This window comes from Mustela erminea, chromosome 7 (genome assembly GCF_009829155.1).
Source record: "Mustela erminea isolate mMusErm1 chromosome 7, mMusErm1.Pri, whole genome shotgun sequence".
NCBI classification, from domain to species: domain Eukaryota; kingdom Metazoa; phylum Chordata; class Mammalia; order Carnivora; family Mustelidae; genus Mustela; species Mustela erminea.
The window spans coordinates 23,472,916-23,489,690 of record NC_045620.1 but is presented as its reverse complement, the minus strand read 5'-3'; the positions used below and the strand labels follow the sequence as shown (position 1 = coordinate 23,489,690).

Genomic DNA, 16,775 nt, shown 5'->3' with positions numbered 1-16,775 from the left:
GAGCAGGGCTAGGAAAGTTGTCAGTTAAGGAAGGTAAAGTGGCAGTAGTGTGCTGGCTGATCATAGCTCCCAACAATTTATACCAAGAGTCCTTTCTTATCCTCACTCATTCTAACCACAGGCACTAATATTTTGAAAGAGTTTGAATAATTATTACCTAAATAGGAATCATACATCATACCCAGGCTTCTTCAAAAAAATTCTCAAAAATTATGGTATAACTGATGAAAATTCACCTGCTCTATAAATGCTTGAGCCTTAGTTTTTCAATCCATACTATGGGACCATTCCTCTTGGAGGCAGAACAATGCAGTAGAAAGTAGGCTTTAGAGGCAGACAGACATGAATTCTACACTTACTAGCTGTGTGACTTTGGGCAAGCTATTCCACTTCTCTTGAGTCTTCAGTATGCTCTTCTGTAAAATGAAACTAGTACTCTTAGAAGGTAGCTGCTGCTACTACTACTACTACTACTACTACTACTACTACTACTACAACTACTACTGGAAGTACCACAAAATGATCCTTACCAAGGTTTGTTTTTGTTTTTGTGTCTTTCAAGCTTTTATTTAAATTCCAGCTAGTTGGGGCACTGGGTGGCTCAGTGAGTTAAGCCCCTGCCTTCGGCTCAGGTCATGATCCCAGGGTCCTGGGATTGAGCCCCACATCGGGCTCTCTGCTCAGCAGGGAGTCTGCTTCCCCCCCCCCCCCGCCGCCTGCCTCTCTGCCTACTTGTGATCTCTCTCTCAGTCAAATAAATAAATAAAATCTCTTTTTTAAAAAATTCCAGCTAGTTAACATTTGGTGTAACATTAGTTTCAGGGGTAGAATATAGTGATACAACACCCAGTGCTTACCACAAGTGCCCTCCTTAATACCCATCACTCATTTAACCCATCCCCTGCCCACCTCCCCTCCAGTAACCCTCAGTTTGTTCTCTGTAGTTAAAAGCCACTGACTGGTGGCTCAGTCAGTTAAGCATCCGCTTTTGGCTCAGGTCATGATCCCAGCATCCTGGGATCGAGCCCTGCATGGGTCTCGCTGCTCAGCGGGGAGTCTGCTTCTCCCTCTCCCTGCTCTTGTTCTCCCCGCCCCTCAAATAAATAAAAATCTTAAAAAACAAAACAAAACAGTAAGAGTCTGTTTTCTGGTTTGCCTCTTTTTCTTTCCCCGACTATGTTCATCTGTTTTTTTTCTTAAATGACATACGTGAGTAAAATCATATGGTATTTGTCTTTGACTTATTTCTCTTAGCATAACACATGCCAGCTTCATCCATGTTGTTGCAAATGGCAAGATTTCATTCTTTATTTACTCATGAGTTGTCGAACATTTGGGCACTTTCCAGAATTTGGCTATTACTGATAATGCTGCTATAAACATTGGGGTGCATTTATCTCTTTGAATCAGTATTTTTCTGTTATGTGGGTAAATACCTAGTAGTGCAATTGCTGGGTCATACAATAGTTCTATTTTTGACTTTTGGAGGAACCTCCATATTCTTTTCCAGAGCGGCTGCCCCAGTTTGCATTCCCAGAAATAGTGCAAGAGGGTTCCCCTTTCTCTGCATCCTTGCCAATATCTGTTGTTTCCTGTGTTAATTTTAGACATTCTGACAGGTATGAAGTGATATCTCATTATAGTTTGATTTGTATTTCTGTGATGATGACTGATGCTGAACATCTTTTCATATGTCTGTTGGCCATCTGAATACCTTCTTTGCAAAAATGTCTATTCACATCTTCTGCCCATTTTAACTGGATTATTTGTTTTCTGGGTGTTGAGTTATGTAAGTTCTTTATATAGTTTGGATACTAACCCTTTATCAGATATGTTATTTGCAAGTATCTTCTCCCATTCCAAAGGTTGCGCCTTTTAGTTTATTTGATGGTTTCCTCTGCTGTGCAAAAGTTTTTTATCTTGATGAAGTCCCAATAGTTCATTTTTGCTTTTGTTTCCCTTGCCTCGGGCAACATGACTACTAAGAAGTTGTTACAGCTGAGGTTAAAGAGGTTGCAGTCTGTGTCCTCCTCGAGGATTTTGGTGGTTTCCTGTCTCACAGTGAGGTCCTTCAACCATTTTGAATTTATTTTTGTGAATGGTGTAAGAAAGTGGTCCAGTTTCATTCTTCTGCATGTTGCTGTCCAGTTTCCCCCACACCATTTATTGAAGAGACTGTTCCATTTCTTACCAAGTTTTTTCATAGCATTTTTTCAAAGCCATGCTTTCATTTAATGGTCACTTCTACCCTTTTAGGTATTGTTATTATCATCCCCATTTTAGAAATGAGGAAACTGCTGCTCGGAGGAAAGAATGGACTTAGTGAAGGTCACATGCTGGGTGAGCAGGAGTGCCTATCTGATTTTCAAAATGAGAGAAGCCAGTCCCGGCTCAGGCGCCCACAGCTCCTACGCACCAGATCCCAGCTCTGGGCACATGAGTCTTTGCATGTCATTCACAGCCTAGTTGGAGAAACCCTCTGCAGCATCTGTCCATCAGCAGTTCCCCGGCTGACTCCTTCCTGGCTTCCGTCTCTTAAAATACAACTTAGCTAAGAGCTCTACTTGATAAAGTATTCATCTGATGCCTTCTAAATACTCAGAGTCCAACGTGTCTTGAGTCTTAGTGAGGCTTAGCAGGCCCAGAGAGGCTCTCTCAGAGGCAATAAAGTGATTAAGAATGAAGATTCTAGAGGTGGTAGACTCTGGGCTCTACCACCAACCCGCCATTTGACCTTGAACAATTCACTTCACTTCTCTGAACCCGTTTCCTCAGCTATAAAATGGGAGATGGGTGGTCTCTATCTCCAAGTGTTTGATGGGGGGATCTAATGAGATCATCCGTGTAAAGTACTTAGCACAAAGTGTGGCACTAGGAAGTGCTCATTAAGGGTTAACTATTAAAGCTATGTAAACATTGCAACAACTGTTGGTACAGTGGCCCCTCATTTATCCAGAAGTCACTTACCTGGCATCCTTATACATCTGGAACACGGTTGAGAAATAGGAAGGAAGCAAAAAATGCCTCTAAGCAGCTAAAACAGACACAACAGAATCCCTAAATCGAACCTTATGCATTTTCTCATCAAAGAGGCTCTCACGCTCATTAGACACTACATAACAACCCAGACCACCTGCTTTCCCAAACCTCAGCAAATCAGAAAGGAGGTCTGGGGACAGGAAGCACACTGACCGCTGTATGAAGTAAGAGCTGAGAGTAGAGAAATAGAAAATCTTTGAAGAAAAGGAACAGGAGCATAAAACCTAACAGTTGGGACCATTAGTGCAGGAAATGGCCTCCCATACCTCTCTAAGTCTAGGTAGCTTCTCTGCCTTCTGTTACATCAAGGTGCAGTAATTGACAGATACTGCAGTCACTGAAGGATAATGAGGACCTCTAGCCAACAAGAGAAGATTCAATTACAGTCTGCATCTCTTATTTAAGAAGAAAGCCCCCAAGCCCCATTAAAACAATCTTGGCACTTAAAGGTGTAAGCTTCTATTTCCTGAAAAAAAATCTCTTCTTTCCTAATAATGGTGGGCAAAGAAACAGTTGCTACAGCCATGAATACTGCATCTAAATCAGGATTCTGCGGCCACTTTTTGTCCCCCTTACTTGGCTGAGCCGTAGAGCTCCCAGGCTTTGGCGATCCCCAGGGCCAGTCCCTTGCTGGGATTATTGAAGAGGATCTTGGCAGCTTCTTTGGTCTTACTCAGGACATTGAGAACATGTCTGTTGGAAGAGAGACGTTTGTTCAGTAATTGGATGGATCTGGAAGACCGTTCTGCCTGTGACTCACAGACATTGACAGGAACACCACTTTTGAGAATTAGCTGAACACTAAGAATGCATCTTATCACCGTGCTCAGGCTGGAATATACCGGGACACTCACACTCTGGCCCTGTGCACGTGCCCACAGCCCTGAGACCCTGTGTTCCTACTCTATACCAGCCTCTCATTGGGCTGGGACTCCTTTCCCTGAGCCCCAGGTGCTTGCTATCTGGAATCTGGCTGCAGACCATCCGGAATCACGGCAACATGGAGAATCACTGCTGGCCGGAAGTGGCTGCTGCTAGGGTCCCGCCTTCCAATGGGAAGTCACTGATCCCTCTCTGCCACAGATCCTGAACTCTTTTCAGGCCTTCAAAGCTCCTTCTCACCTCAGATACTATTTCCTCAGCCTGGAATACTACCTTGTACAATGAGGGGGCAGGACTAGATGTATCACGAGGTCCCTTCTCTCCTTGCAATACTAAGACCTAATTACAAGTGGAAACTGCTGTGAGGGGAAACACAGGGCCCAGGTCCCAAGAGGGCACAGTCAGAATTGGAGACCCCTGCCCCCGCCTGTAATTGTAGGCCTACTAGGCTTTCACCCCACCAGTGTGCCCAGTATTGCCCGAGGGACCCACCGGTGCACAGCTGGGGTGCGGGAGGCCAGGCCTCCAAAGCTGGCAGAGATGGTGTTGATTTCAATCTGTTTCAGGGCTGCGGAGCCATCTGCATTGCGCTGGAACATGTAGTCTGAACGATTCAGGCCCAGGAACACAGTCTGGGGGGGAAAACTGAAGGCTGAGTACATTTGCGCAGGGCCTGACTGAGGGCCTAGCCCTGGAACAGACAGGAAACGTGAATTCTACATAGAGATCAGAGTTGCTGGCTAATGTTCCAAAACTCAGTGGAATCATTCTTATGGTCACCCCAAGATTGGTCACTGATGTACAAACTCAGTGGGGACCAATGACAGGCAGATTCCCCTGAGCTCAGGCCAAATTCTTCTGGTCAAAAAAGGGAGGCACACATCCTGCATTGGGGTGGGATGGGGACTGGTTACCTGAGCAATGCCCTCTTTCAGGACTTGCTTGTGGATGTCGAAGAGATGAGCGGTGAAATTGTCCCTCTTGATGGTGCTGGAGAAGGAAATAGAGCATTTTCTAGGCTATATGGGACCATAAAGGTCAAGTAGTTCCACTCTTGCCTATTGCCTCATGAATTTCTGGGTCTACTGACCCAAAATTGTACACCCACATCAACCCGGTAGAGAACGGTGGTTTAGAATCCAGTTGGAGAGCCAGATGAGCTGGGTTCAAATTCCAGCTCCACCACTCACTACTGGGCAAATTTCTGGGTCTCAGTTTGCCCATCTGTGAAAGATGAAAGTGAAAGATTAACAGGAAAAGAATTAGAGTTGTGGTGAAGGGCAAAAGAGCTGTGAAAGGTACAGAACTGAGCCTAGTGTCTGGCCCCAAAAGAAACTAAAAATGGAAGGTGATAAAACCATTCCATCTTTGAATAGGGCAGATAGTTGGTTAGCCTTCTGGTTGACCTAACATTAAGTCTCCTCATAGCTTCTCCTGCATTCTGGGACCTCCAAGGACAAGTCTTCTTCACCTCTTACACAGCAACTCTCAGAGATTAAAAGACAGCGGTTATGCCCTGTGCCCCAGAGGTTCTTCTGATACATGCTAAATATCGTATATTTTTTCCTTCAGCGGGTCCCCATATAATGTGACTTCCTCAGGGTAGCCTTCCATGTCTGCATCAGATTTCCCTGCTGTGTGCTCTCAGAGCACTGTGGACCTCTCCTTTATAGCACAGATTAGGTTGTAATTTTCCATTTGATTTCTGGAAATTCCTCCTATTTGACTATAAACACGAGGGTAGAGCTATCTCTGCCTGCGTCTGTCTGTGTCAGCTAATCATCATGGCTCAGTGTGCTGCTGGGACATGTGACACAACGTAGGAGCCCATCTAGTATGGTTTTTTCTGGAACCTCAGGAAGAGACACCCACCAGTAACCAACACCACACTTGTCTGTCAAGACTCAGGGCAGTCTCTGCAGTCAAGCCTGACTCATGGGCTCACCTTGTTACAGGGACCCCACTGAGCCCATATAGCTCAGGCCTGCCCTGCAGTTCCTCTGTTCCCCAGCCAGTTCTCTCCCAAGGGTTCTTTCCAACCCTTGGTGAGGACAGCCCCCAGCTGGGCTTCAACCTCCAGAAAAGTTAAGATACATTATCTCTTTTCTGAAGAGATGCTCCCCTTCAAGCCCAGACCCTATGCTGCAATTTTAGCATGTGTAATCCTGGGGCTCTATACCCTTACAAGCTAGGATTTGTGTGTGTTTCAGAGACAGGGAAATAGGGAATGCAGGGTTGTAGAGAAGGACAGCAGAGGTCTCCATTATCATTGAGTCTTTAGGGCACAGGTCATAAATCAGGCTGCTCATAAACCTCACAATCCAGAATCACAGGTACAAAAGCCAGGCTCACCCCAAAAAAGATCTGGGGGGAAGGTGGTGGTAGGGTTTGTACATTCATAACTCATGGTTTGCTTGTTTTTCTTAACTCATTGGGTTTTTAGCTCCAAGTCATTGGTTTTCAAACCTCTTACCATTAAGATCCCTTCTTGTGTTCAACCTCACACCAATGGGCACTTTTTTTTTCTTTTAAGGAGAGAGAGAGAGCACAAGCAGGGAGTGAGCTTCAGAGGGAGGAGAGAAAGAATCTTAATTAAGCAGACTCCATGCTCAGTGTGGAGCCCAACCTGGGGCTTGATCTCACAATCCCGAGATCATGACCTGAACCAAAATCAAGAGTTGAACACTCAAATGACTGAGCCACCAAGGTGCCCCCATAATGTGCACATTTTTAAAAGATTTTGTGTCTGGGGCACTTGGCTGGCTCAGTTGGTGGAGCATACAACTCTTGGTGTTAGAGCTGTGAATTTGAGCCCCACATTGGATATAGAGATTAGTTTAAAATAAAATATTTAAAAAATATTTGTCTGTAATGAAATAAATTGTTTTCTTTTGGAAAATTAATCAGACATGCAAGTATGGATGTCTAGTCTGTCTACATATATACACATACATATATACACATACATATATATATTTAATTCTAAAATAAAGAATTTAATTCTAAAGTAATTTCCCTTGCCTCGGGGTCTGAAGAGAAAAAAAGGATCAAGGGAGAAGAGACAGAAAGGGGTGGGTGGGATGAGCCATTCAGGGGTTCTACAGCCTCAGTGCCCTGGGTGTGGTCCAGTCTATACCCCATCTCTTCCAGAGATAAGGGGCCTGAGGGAGCAAGAAAGAAGTAGGAAATCTGACTTCATGCCTAATAATCTTCTCTGTCCTTTGTTTTCTCTAAAACTACACTGACCTTCCCTAATTCCAAATAGAACTCTGGATCAGAGAATCACGGAATGTTCAGTGTTGGAAGGGATCTTAGATGTGGGCCATCTCCCCACTTCACAGATGAAGAAACCGAGGCCCAGAGAAAGAAAGGGACTTTCTTGAGGCCACGCAAGTGAGGATTAGAGCCAGGATTAGAAGCCAGACCTCCCGACATCTAGTCTACTATTTTTTGTTCTTCTGGGGAGTGCCTGTCCCCCACCCAGCCAAGTCGGCTGCCAGAGCAACACCTCATGGCTCCCCAGTCTTCTGGTCCCCTGGTTCCAGCAGTTCCCAGCCCTTAAGGCCCCAGAACCCAGTACCTGGAGAGTGTCTGTTCCAGAAAGTCAGCATTCTGGCTGACGGCATCCACCAGCGCGTTGAAGTCCATCTGCACGGCATAGGCCTGCTCCAGCAGGGCACTGGGGACCAGTGAGGGGAAGAGCGTGAATGGGGCATAGCTTACCACCTGATCGGGGAGAAAGAGTGGGCAGGGGAAGAACACCCATGAACGGGTTGTCTTCCTGCAAACACAACCCCACGGAAAGTGCGGCCAACATTTGTGGAAGACACACAAACTGCAAAATAGCAGTTCCCTCCGGGAAGAGAGGGAGCGAACAGCATGATGAAGGGGTATAAAGGGAAGTTTTAGACTCTGTAATATTTCATGTCTTTACATTAAAAAAGAGTGGGAAGCAAAACAGCAAAAAACAAAGACAAAAAATGAATAAGAAATCACTGAGCACTTACTGGGTGCACAGCGCTGTTTTAAATAACCTTACATGGATATATCATTTATCTCTGTGAGGCAGACATTAGCATTATCTATTCTTAATAAATAGACATGGGGGGGCACCTGGGTGGCTCAGTGGGTTGAACCTCTGCCTTCGGCTCGGGTCATGATCCCAGGGTCCTGGGATCGAGCCCCGCATCGGGCTTTCTGCTCTGCAGGGAGCCTGCTTCCTCCTCTCTCTCTGCCTGCCTCTCTGCCTACTTGTGATCTCTGTCAGATAAATAAAGAAAAAATTTAAAATTAATAAATAAATAAATAAATAAATAGACATGGGAATTGAGTCTCAGAAAGATTGAGCAACATACCCAAAATGATATAATGTGCCATGTGTTACACGGCACTAAGATTTGAACTACGGTGGTTGATAAACGACACACACATATACTCACAGCTCCCGGCCAGCCGATTATCTAAACCCAGGACGCTCTTCATGCCAGGAGCTCACGCCCCAGTCCCCTTGCCTTCTGGCTGGGGGAGAGAGACAGTCCTGCTGGTAAGGGGTGCAGCAGAAGTGAACTCCGGCCCCCAGAGTAGAAGTTAGGAGTGGTTTCCCCCCAGGGTTGGAGATGGTGACTCACGTTGCCAAGCAGGGAGTTAAGCTTGGACTTGGGAGAACCGAGAAACCCAAATGCCATCTGGAACACTATTTCTAGAAGGGCTCGTGCCTTCTGAGATTCACAACAACAAATGAACTGGAATTTGGGTAGGAGATGATAAGATGACTTTATGACTTATTTTATGAAGCATTCCTGAGTTTAACTGGAGTTAATATCCGTTTGCCATTATGGCAGTACAAGTGTATGGCATTAGAACTTGGCATGATGTATTTATTTAAAAATATTATTTTGAACAGATAATACAAACACATGATACAAAAGTCAAAAGAGACAGAAGGATACACAGTGAAAAGTATATCTCACTCCCGCTCTGGCCCCGGTGACTCAGTTCTCCCCAGAGGCAAGTGGTATACTAGTGTCTCCCATATCCTTTAGACTATATGTATACATTCGTATTTTGCCTTTTTCTATACACACAGAGGCACATGAGATATATATATACACACACACACACACATATGTGTATATATATAATGTCATATTATATATTATTATCTATTATATAATATTTATATATTACATATAAATATATATTGATATATAAAATACATATCTATCTATATATATAGTTCTGTCCTTTGCTTTATAAATATTTCAGGGTCATTTCCATATATGTTCAAATAAAGAACTCTCATTCTTTTTAATAGCTGTACAGTATTCCATTGGATAGAAATCAATTTATTGAATCTAGCTTTCTATTATGAACATTTAGGTGGTTTCCTTCCCCCACCCCTTTATAATCAATGCTTCAACCAATATCCTAGAATATATATTCTAGTTTTTTTGTGTGTGAGAAAGTCCATAAATTGTACATTTAAAAGGTGGAAATAGCAGGTAATGAGGATAAATCCACTTAAAATTTTGGTAGAGGGCACCTGAGTGGCTCAGTGGGTTAAGCTGCTGCCTTCGGCTCAGGTCATGATCTCAGGGTCCTGGGATCGAGTCCCGCATCGGGCTCTCTGCTCAGCAGGGAGCCTGTTTCCTCCTCTCTCTCTCTCTCTGCCTGCCTCTCTGCCTACTTGTGATGTCTCTCTGTCAAATAAATAAAATCTTAAAAAAAAAATTTTGGTAGATAATTCCCAAATTGCCCTTCTCAGAATCTCAGAAGACAAAACTGAGGAAGGATATTTGTAACAGGAAGGTTTTTTCCAGCTTGAAGCTCTTATGTGTTAGACTGGGAATTACTGCAGACTACAGGAGGGATGATCTCATACCCTGAGTGCATGCGTGACGACTACAGGGTGTTTCCTAGGCTCTGTTATTTTAAAAGATTTTATTTTTTTTTTATTTGAGAGAGAGAGAGAGCAAGAGTGGGCTGGAGGGGCAGAGGGAGGAGAAGCAGACTCCCTGCTGAGCAGGAAGCCCGACATGGGGCTTGATCTCAGGACCCAGAGATCATGACCCTGAGTCAAAGGCAGACGCCCAACCAACTGAGCCACCCAGGCGCCCAGTTTCCTTAGCTTTAAAACTCAGAACTCTGCCGCTTCCAACAGCCCTCATTTGGCCTGAAAAACTCTCAAAATATTTTTTCTGATAAGAGTTCCCTCTGGGGTGCCTGGGTGGTTCAGTAGGGTTAAGTGTGCAACTCTTGGTTTGGGCTCAGGTCATAATCTCAGGGTTGTGAGATCAAGCCCCGCGTCCGGCTCTGTACTGGGCATGGAGCCCGCTTAAGATTCTCCTTCTCCCGACGCCTGGGTGGCTCAGTCGATTAAGCCACTGCCTTGGGCTCAGGTCATGGTCCCAGGATCCTGGGATCAAGTCCCGCATCGGGCTCCTCGCTCAGCAGGGAACCTACTTCTCTCTCCCACTCCACCTGCTTGTGTGCTCTCTCTCTCTCTGACAAATAAATAAATAACATCTTAAAAAAAAAAAAAAAAAAAGATTCTCCTTCTCTCTCTGTCTCTCCCAGCTCATGCCCACACTCCTTCTAAAAAACCAGACTTTCCTCTTCCTCTGTCCCCATGACTCATCATGCTCGCTTAAATTTAGGATCAATAGTATAGAGCTATTTCCTGCTGTGCATAGGCCAAAGGCTAAAACAGTATTTTCATTTTTTGTAGAGACAGACACCGGGTAATAGCCCTCTGCTGTAGTAAGAACAGCTATAGCACATGCATGACAAGAAACACTCCGCTTCAGAGTCAGAGAAACAAAAGAGTGATGGGAAGAAGAGCGCCCCTCTCCCCTAAGGGGCCAGAACTCCACACTCACCAGTTGGTGCCATGTAGCAAAGTGGGCAGGGTTGTTGGGGAATCTGACTTTTCCAGATAAGCTGGATATCTATTGTTTTGTTTGTTTTTAAATTTCATAATAAAACAAAACAAAAACCAAATCAGTAGCTCTGACTTTTTAAAGACACTCTGGTGAACTGTGAATAATGCTTGCCTCTGGGGAGGGAAACAGTGGCTAGAGGAAGATTTATTCTACACTGAATACCTTTTAAATTTTGTACCCTGTTCACATGCTTTTTAAAAAAATTTTTTTAATTGGGACGCCTGGGTGGCTCAGTGGGTTAAAGCCTCTGCCTTCGGCTCAGGTCATATTCCCAGGATCCTGGGATCGAGCCCCACATCGGGCTCTCTGCTCAGCAGGGAGCCTGCTTCCTCCTCTCTCTCTCTCTCTCTCTGCCTGCCTCTCTGCCTACTTGTGATCTCTGTCAAAGAAATAAATAAAATCTTTAAAAAAAATTTTTTTAATTAACTCCCTAAATCTGCAGGAGCCTACTATTCAGTCCGCACAGGGCAAGTGTGTCACCCCAATCTATAGGATAAAGTTCACGTTCCTCTTCCATCTGGTATCAGAAGCCTCTGCGTTATCTGACTTTGGCCTGTCTTCTGTCCCACTCTTGAACATTTTTTGCCTCTTCCTAATTTGGGGCCTCTGCCATGCTGGGTTTTTTTTTTTTTTTTAATGTTTTTATTTATTTTAAGGAGGCTCCATGCCCAACATGGGGCTTGAACTCACAACCCTGAGATCAAGAGTCACATACCCTACTGACTAAGTCAGCCAAGCATGCCTCTGCCATGCTGTTCTCTTCCCCTTTATTATTTTTTAAAGATTTTATTTATTTATTTGAGAGAGAGAAAGAGAGCATGGACACACAAGCATCAGTGGTGGTAAAGGGCAGGGGGAGAGAAGGGAGAAGCAGGCTCTCCACTGAGCAGGGAGCCTGATGCAGGCCTTGATCCCAGGATCCTGGGATCATGACTGGAGTGGAAGACAGATGCCCAACCGACTGAGCCACCTAGGCACGTGACCTCCATTTATTTTTTAAGATCTAGATATGTTCAAATACAACTAAGGAGTTGCTCCATTTTCTAGGTGTCCCATACAATTTCCTGAGAGGGGCAGTAAAGAATGGAAGGTCAGAGCATGGACTCAGGAGGTAAACTCTTTGGGTTTCAATTCTGGCTTTGCCAATTACCCCACCATTCACGTGACTTCGGGCCTGTTACTTAACTTCTGTGGGCCTTGGTTTCCTCACCTCTATTGTGGTGAGACTTACATGAGCTAGCGATTCCTAAGTGTTCAGAATAGTGCCTGGCACGTAGTAAATACTCAATAAATGATAGCTAATGTTGTGCAGCAAGCTATCTATGTTTCCTCATAGAACTGACATTACTTAATGTTGTTTTCTGGCACCTTCTCTAACTAGACCATGCATTTCAGAGGCCAGGGCCTCTGTGTCCTCAGTGCCTGGAATGGTCTGGCATAGAACAGGCACCTGGTAAAGATTTGGAATGAAATCTCTCCCTCTCTTTCACACACACACACACACACACACACACACACACACACACACATACACTCACACATTTCCTGTCTTTTTTCTCTGAATTGGGACTCTTGTTGAGGCCTGTGCCTCTTCTAGGCTCCATTAACTTCTAAAAGACCAAGTGTCAGACCTTTACACAATACCTACTGAATAGAAAAAAAAAAATCTTGGAAGGGAAAATGCTCAATCCTGGGTTCAGACAAGTGGTTCCCATAATGTAAGGTTCACAAACCAAGCAATTATATCCCTAAAGCCAGAGGCAGACCTTCCACAGTATGAACCTACTTTAGGTGACAGCCATTCTCATTCACTGAGGCCTCACTAAACATTTACAGAGTCTGGACTCTCCACCAGATCCTTAACTAGGTTCTGGGCACACCCAAGAAAAAAAGAATGTGACTTGGTAAAGAAAGATGGTGGCAGCTCTAACAAGGACCGTCATAGGGCATACTACTAAGTAAAAAGAAAAAAGCAAGGCACCAAAGAGCTTGTCTAGGACACTTTGTGCAAAAAGTGGGAAAAAGAAATATATACATTTTTGGTTAAGAGTAAATTATATGAAAGAATAAATAAGAATCTGCCTTCAGATAGAACAGGTGGTTAGGGAATGTGGGAGGAAGGGTTAAACTGTAAACTCTGCCCTCTGAACCATGAAAATGTCTTACCTAGTCACAAAATAAAGATTTTTTTTTTTTTAAAGGATGAGACCTTTAAAAGATGTGGTTTGGACTCAGCATTTCTACTTTTATGTATCAACCCTAGAGAAGCTCTCATCCAGATACCCAGTAGCCATGTACGCTGCTCCTGGAGTGCTGTTTATAATCATAAAACATTAGGAATCACCGAAACAGCCTTTTCTCAACAGAGAAAAGTTGAACTGTGATCCATCCACACCTAGAACACCAAGTATTAGAATGAAGCTAATCCTATTGGAGGGAGTTGCAAAGAGTCTAAAACAGATCGATAAATGAAAAACAAAATCCCAGGGTGCCTGGGTGGCTTCGTTGGTTAAGCGACTGTCTTCGGTTTAGGTCATGATCCTGGAGGTCCAGGATCGAGCCCCGCATCAGGCTCCTCTCAGTGGGGAGTCTGCTTCTCCCTCTAAGCCTTACCCCTCTCGTGCGCTCTCTCTCTCTCAAATAAATAAATAAAAATTTTAGAGTCACCTGGGTGGCTCAGTTGGTTGAGCGTCTGCCTTTGGCTTGGGTCACGATCCCAGGGTCCTGTCATCGAGTCCCACAACAGGCTCCTTGTTCAATGGGGAGCCTGCTTCTCCCTCTGCCTGCTGCTTCCCCTACTTGTGCTCTCTCTCTCTAACAAATAAAAAACAGACATCTTCAAAAAAATAAAAAACACATCAAGCAGTAATTTGCATAATCTATATGATCCAATTTGTTTTTTAGAAAACCATGTATTTTGGGGCACCCAACTCTTGATCTGGGAGTTGTGGGTTTGAGCTCTGCATGGGGTATAGAGGTTATTAAAAAAAGAAGAAACTTAAAAAAGAAAGGCACAAAAAAAAAAAAGAAAAAAAAAAGAAAGGCACGTCATTTCTCTATATACACAAATATGTATATAAATGCACAGAGAGGAATATGCACAAACCAATTGTAGAGCTATACCCCCCACACTGTGATTAGGGGGTCTTACAAAATAATAGTTCACTGGGCAAAGTGCTTCATGTGAATGATCTTATTGTATTACCGACTTGATGGGGCAGGTCCCATTATTATCCCTTTTTTGCTATTTGAAGAAACCACAGCTGAGAGAGGGTATGAATCTTGCCTAAGTCACACTCGAAACCCCAGACTTAAATTGATTCCCCAGGCAGGTTACTTTTTACATATATTTAGAGATCAACTGTGTTACTGAAAAAAATTAAACAAAGGAAAAGCACGTCTTGGACAGAAAGGGGCTGCTTTTAGTCGGCAGGGACCAGATAATGAGCTTTAGGCTCCAGAGCGGTGTGGTCGGTGCTGTGGGGAGGAGTCAGGGGCTTACATCAGAGGAGCTGGGCTCCCGTGAGGTTCTCAGCAACACTCCCTCCGCCAGGGCCCTGTCCACAGCCTGCCGCGCCAGCTCCTCCAGCTGCTGTTCATCTTGCAAGAGGCTCCCCCAGCCGGTGGCCATCCCAACCTGCAGCAGGAGGAGAGGGGAAGGCTAGGGGATAGATGCCCGGGGCCCCAGCAACCAATGAAACCCGCGGTGTGGTACAAAGGAGTGAACACTGGATGGCAGCTCTTAACTTGCATGAGTGCAGAATGCAAAGCTTGACAGAGCACTTCCACTGTGGCTCTCTCTTTTGGTTCCTAACACAAGGACAGCATGAGTCTCACGGTAAGGAAGTGGAATCTCTGAGAGGTGAAATGACTTGTCCAAGGTAATGGCGAGTAAAATCTGCATTTGAACCCAGGTCTCAGGACTCCCAGCCCAGTGCTTTTCATTGGAGAAAGAGGCACTAATGTCATATGTGATTGGGGTAAGTTCCTTCCCCTTGTAGCTGCAGATTCCCTACCTGTGCAACAAGGCATAAGCGTACAGAGGTAGACCAGTGGTTTCCAAACCTGGCTGAATATTCTGGGGAGCCTGGTAAAGAATACGAATTCCTGGGCCTCACTCAGAGATTCTCACTCAAGAGGTTGGAGGAGAGGGAAGGTTTTTTGTTTTGTTTTGTTTTGTTTTTTTGTTCTTGTTTTGTAGCTCTGTATTTTTAACAAATTTGAAAACCATGCAATAGATTATTAATTTCCCATCTGGGGCACCTGGGTGGCTCAGTCGGTAAAGTATCTGATTCTTGATCTCAGCCAGATCTTGATTTAAAGCCTTGCATTGGGTTCCATGCTGGGAATGGAGCCTACTTTAAAACAATTTTTTTTTTTTTTCAAATTTTCCCTTCTAGCTCACAACCCATGTTGGCAGATCTCAAATGGGAGGGGTGGGTAGGAGAAACCCTTTGTAGAATACTATGAAATGCAGCTACAGTGAACTCCTACCTCATACTAACCAGAAGCAAACTCACTAGCTGGACATGACTACATTGCTTGTACGGACATCTATCATCACAGCACCAAGACAAAATATTTTTGAGAAATCACATTAGCAGGATAGAAACAATGAAAACCCAAGTGCAGGAGGGGTCCAGCAGGCTGTCCAGAGACATACGGGAATGAACCAACTCATACCTTGATACTCACTGATTTTGCAGTAGGCCTCAAGGATTTAAGAAGATTTGAATAAAAATCTGGAAATACCGGTCATACATTCATTTTGTTTTGCCCTATTGTTACTGGATTTTAGGAAAAAAACATGGTTATCCAGGTCAGTGTTCCCCAAAAATGGAGCTAGAGAACAAGGAACCTCCATCACATTTAGCTCCATCTCCCCCTCCCTATAGCAGAAGAGGCGCTAAACCAATTACGAAAGTCTGTTGGCCTCAGCACGTTTCGAAAGAAAATGACTACGTGATTTCAAGAGGGTCCTGACAAGAGATAAGGGCAGTCATAGAGTCATAATAAAGCTGTGGGTTCAGTCAGATCTGGGTTTGAGCCCATAATAATACTACTTCCTCCATAAATAAGGCCGCCATGTGGATTAAATGAGAAAAAAAAAAAAAAATCTGTGTGTAGTTCCTTAGCAGGGTTTGGAGCTCTAAACATGGGAACTTCTTTTTTGGCTTTATCTACTTTACAGGTGGAAAACTTGTCAGGAGGTCACACGGCAGGCTGGTGGCAGAGCCGGGACAAGAACCTATGATTCTGGCATTAGAGCAACAGAACCCTCCATTAGCCCCCATCTCTACACAACTCTGGAATTCCAACATCTCTGCTTGTCATTGGATTCTTGTTTACTTGGTAAACACTGAACAGCGTCTAATGCCAGGCCCTAGACTACATACAGAGGACACAGAAAGATAAGACATAAAGATAACCACTAAGGGGGCACCTGGGTGGCTCAGTGGGTTAAGCCTCTGCCTTTGGCTCAGGTCATGATCCCAGTGTCCTGGGATCAAGCCCCGTATCGGGCTCCCTGCTCGGCAGGGAGCCTGCTTCCCCTCAACTTCTCTCTCTGTCTGTCTCTCTGCCTGCTTGTGATCTCTGTCTGACAAATAAATAAATAAATTTAAAATTATTTAAAAGTAAAGTAAAGTACTGATTGGGCCCTTTGTTTTTCTCATTCTACAGTCTCAGCCTTGGGGCTTTATTCGTTTTGCTGAGGACACTCTAATCTATTCTTTCACACTGGTGATTTCCTGACTTCCAAAGTGTCATGACCTACTGCTGACTGGGAGACCCTGCAGAACCAAAATAGAATTTGTTTTTGTCTCCCCACATATCTGCTCCTCCTCTGATGAATCCCACCCAAGCACTCAAGCCTATACATACTTCTCTTCCAAATCGCAGTCTCCCCAAATT

The 16,775-nt window shown here is 44.4% G+C and overlaps 1 protein-coding gene across 2 annotated transcripts in view; it reads right to left on the bottom strand.

Annotated features, from left to right (window-relative positions):
- GSS (glutathione synthetase) overlaps nt 1–16,775 on the bottom strand; it is a 29,069-nt gene that overhangs the window by 11,330 nt on the left and 964 nt on the right. The window contains exons 2-6 of one of the 2 annotated variants that reach the window (XM_032350885.1): nt 14,365–14,499; nt 7,502–7,647; nt 4,836–4,911; nt 4,414–4,553; nt 3,616–3,732 (exon numbers count right to left, since the gene is read on the bottom strand). In XM_032350885.1, the coding sequence (XP_032206776.1) occupies nt 3,616–3,732; nt 4,414–4,553; nt 4,836–4,911; nt 7,502–7,647; nt 14,365–14,493 (608 nt within the window). In that variant the 5' untranslated portion in view covers nt 14,494–14,499. Of the gene's footprint in view, nt 1–3,615; nt 3,733–4,413; nt 4,554–4,835; nt 4,912–7,501; nt 7,648–14,364; nt 14,500–16,775 lie in introns of those variants that run through there. The other variant, XM_032350886.1, reaches the window with a different exon arrangement.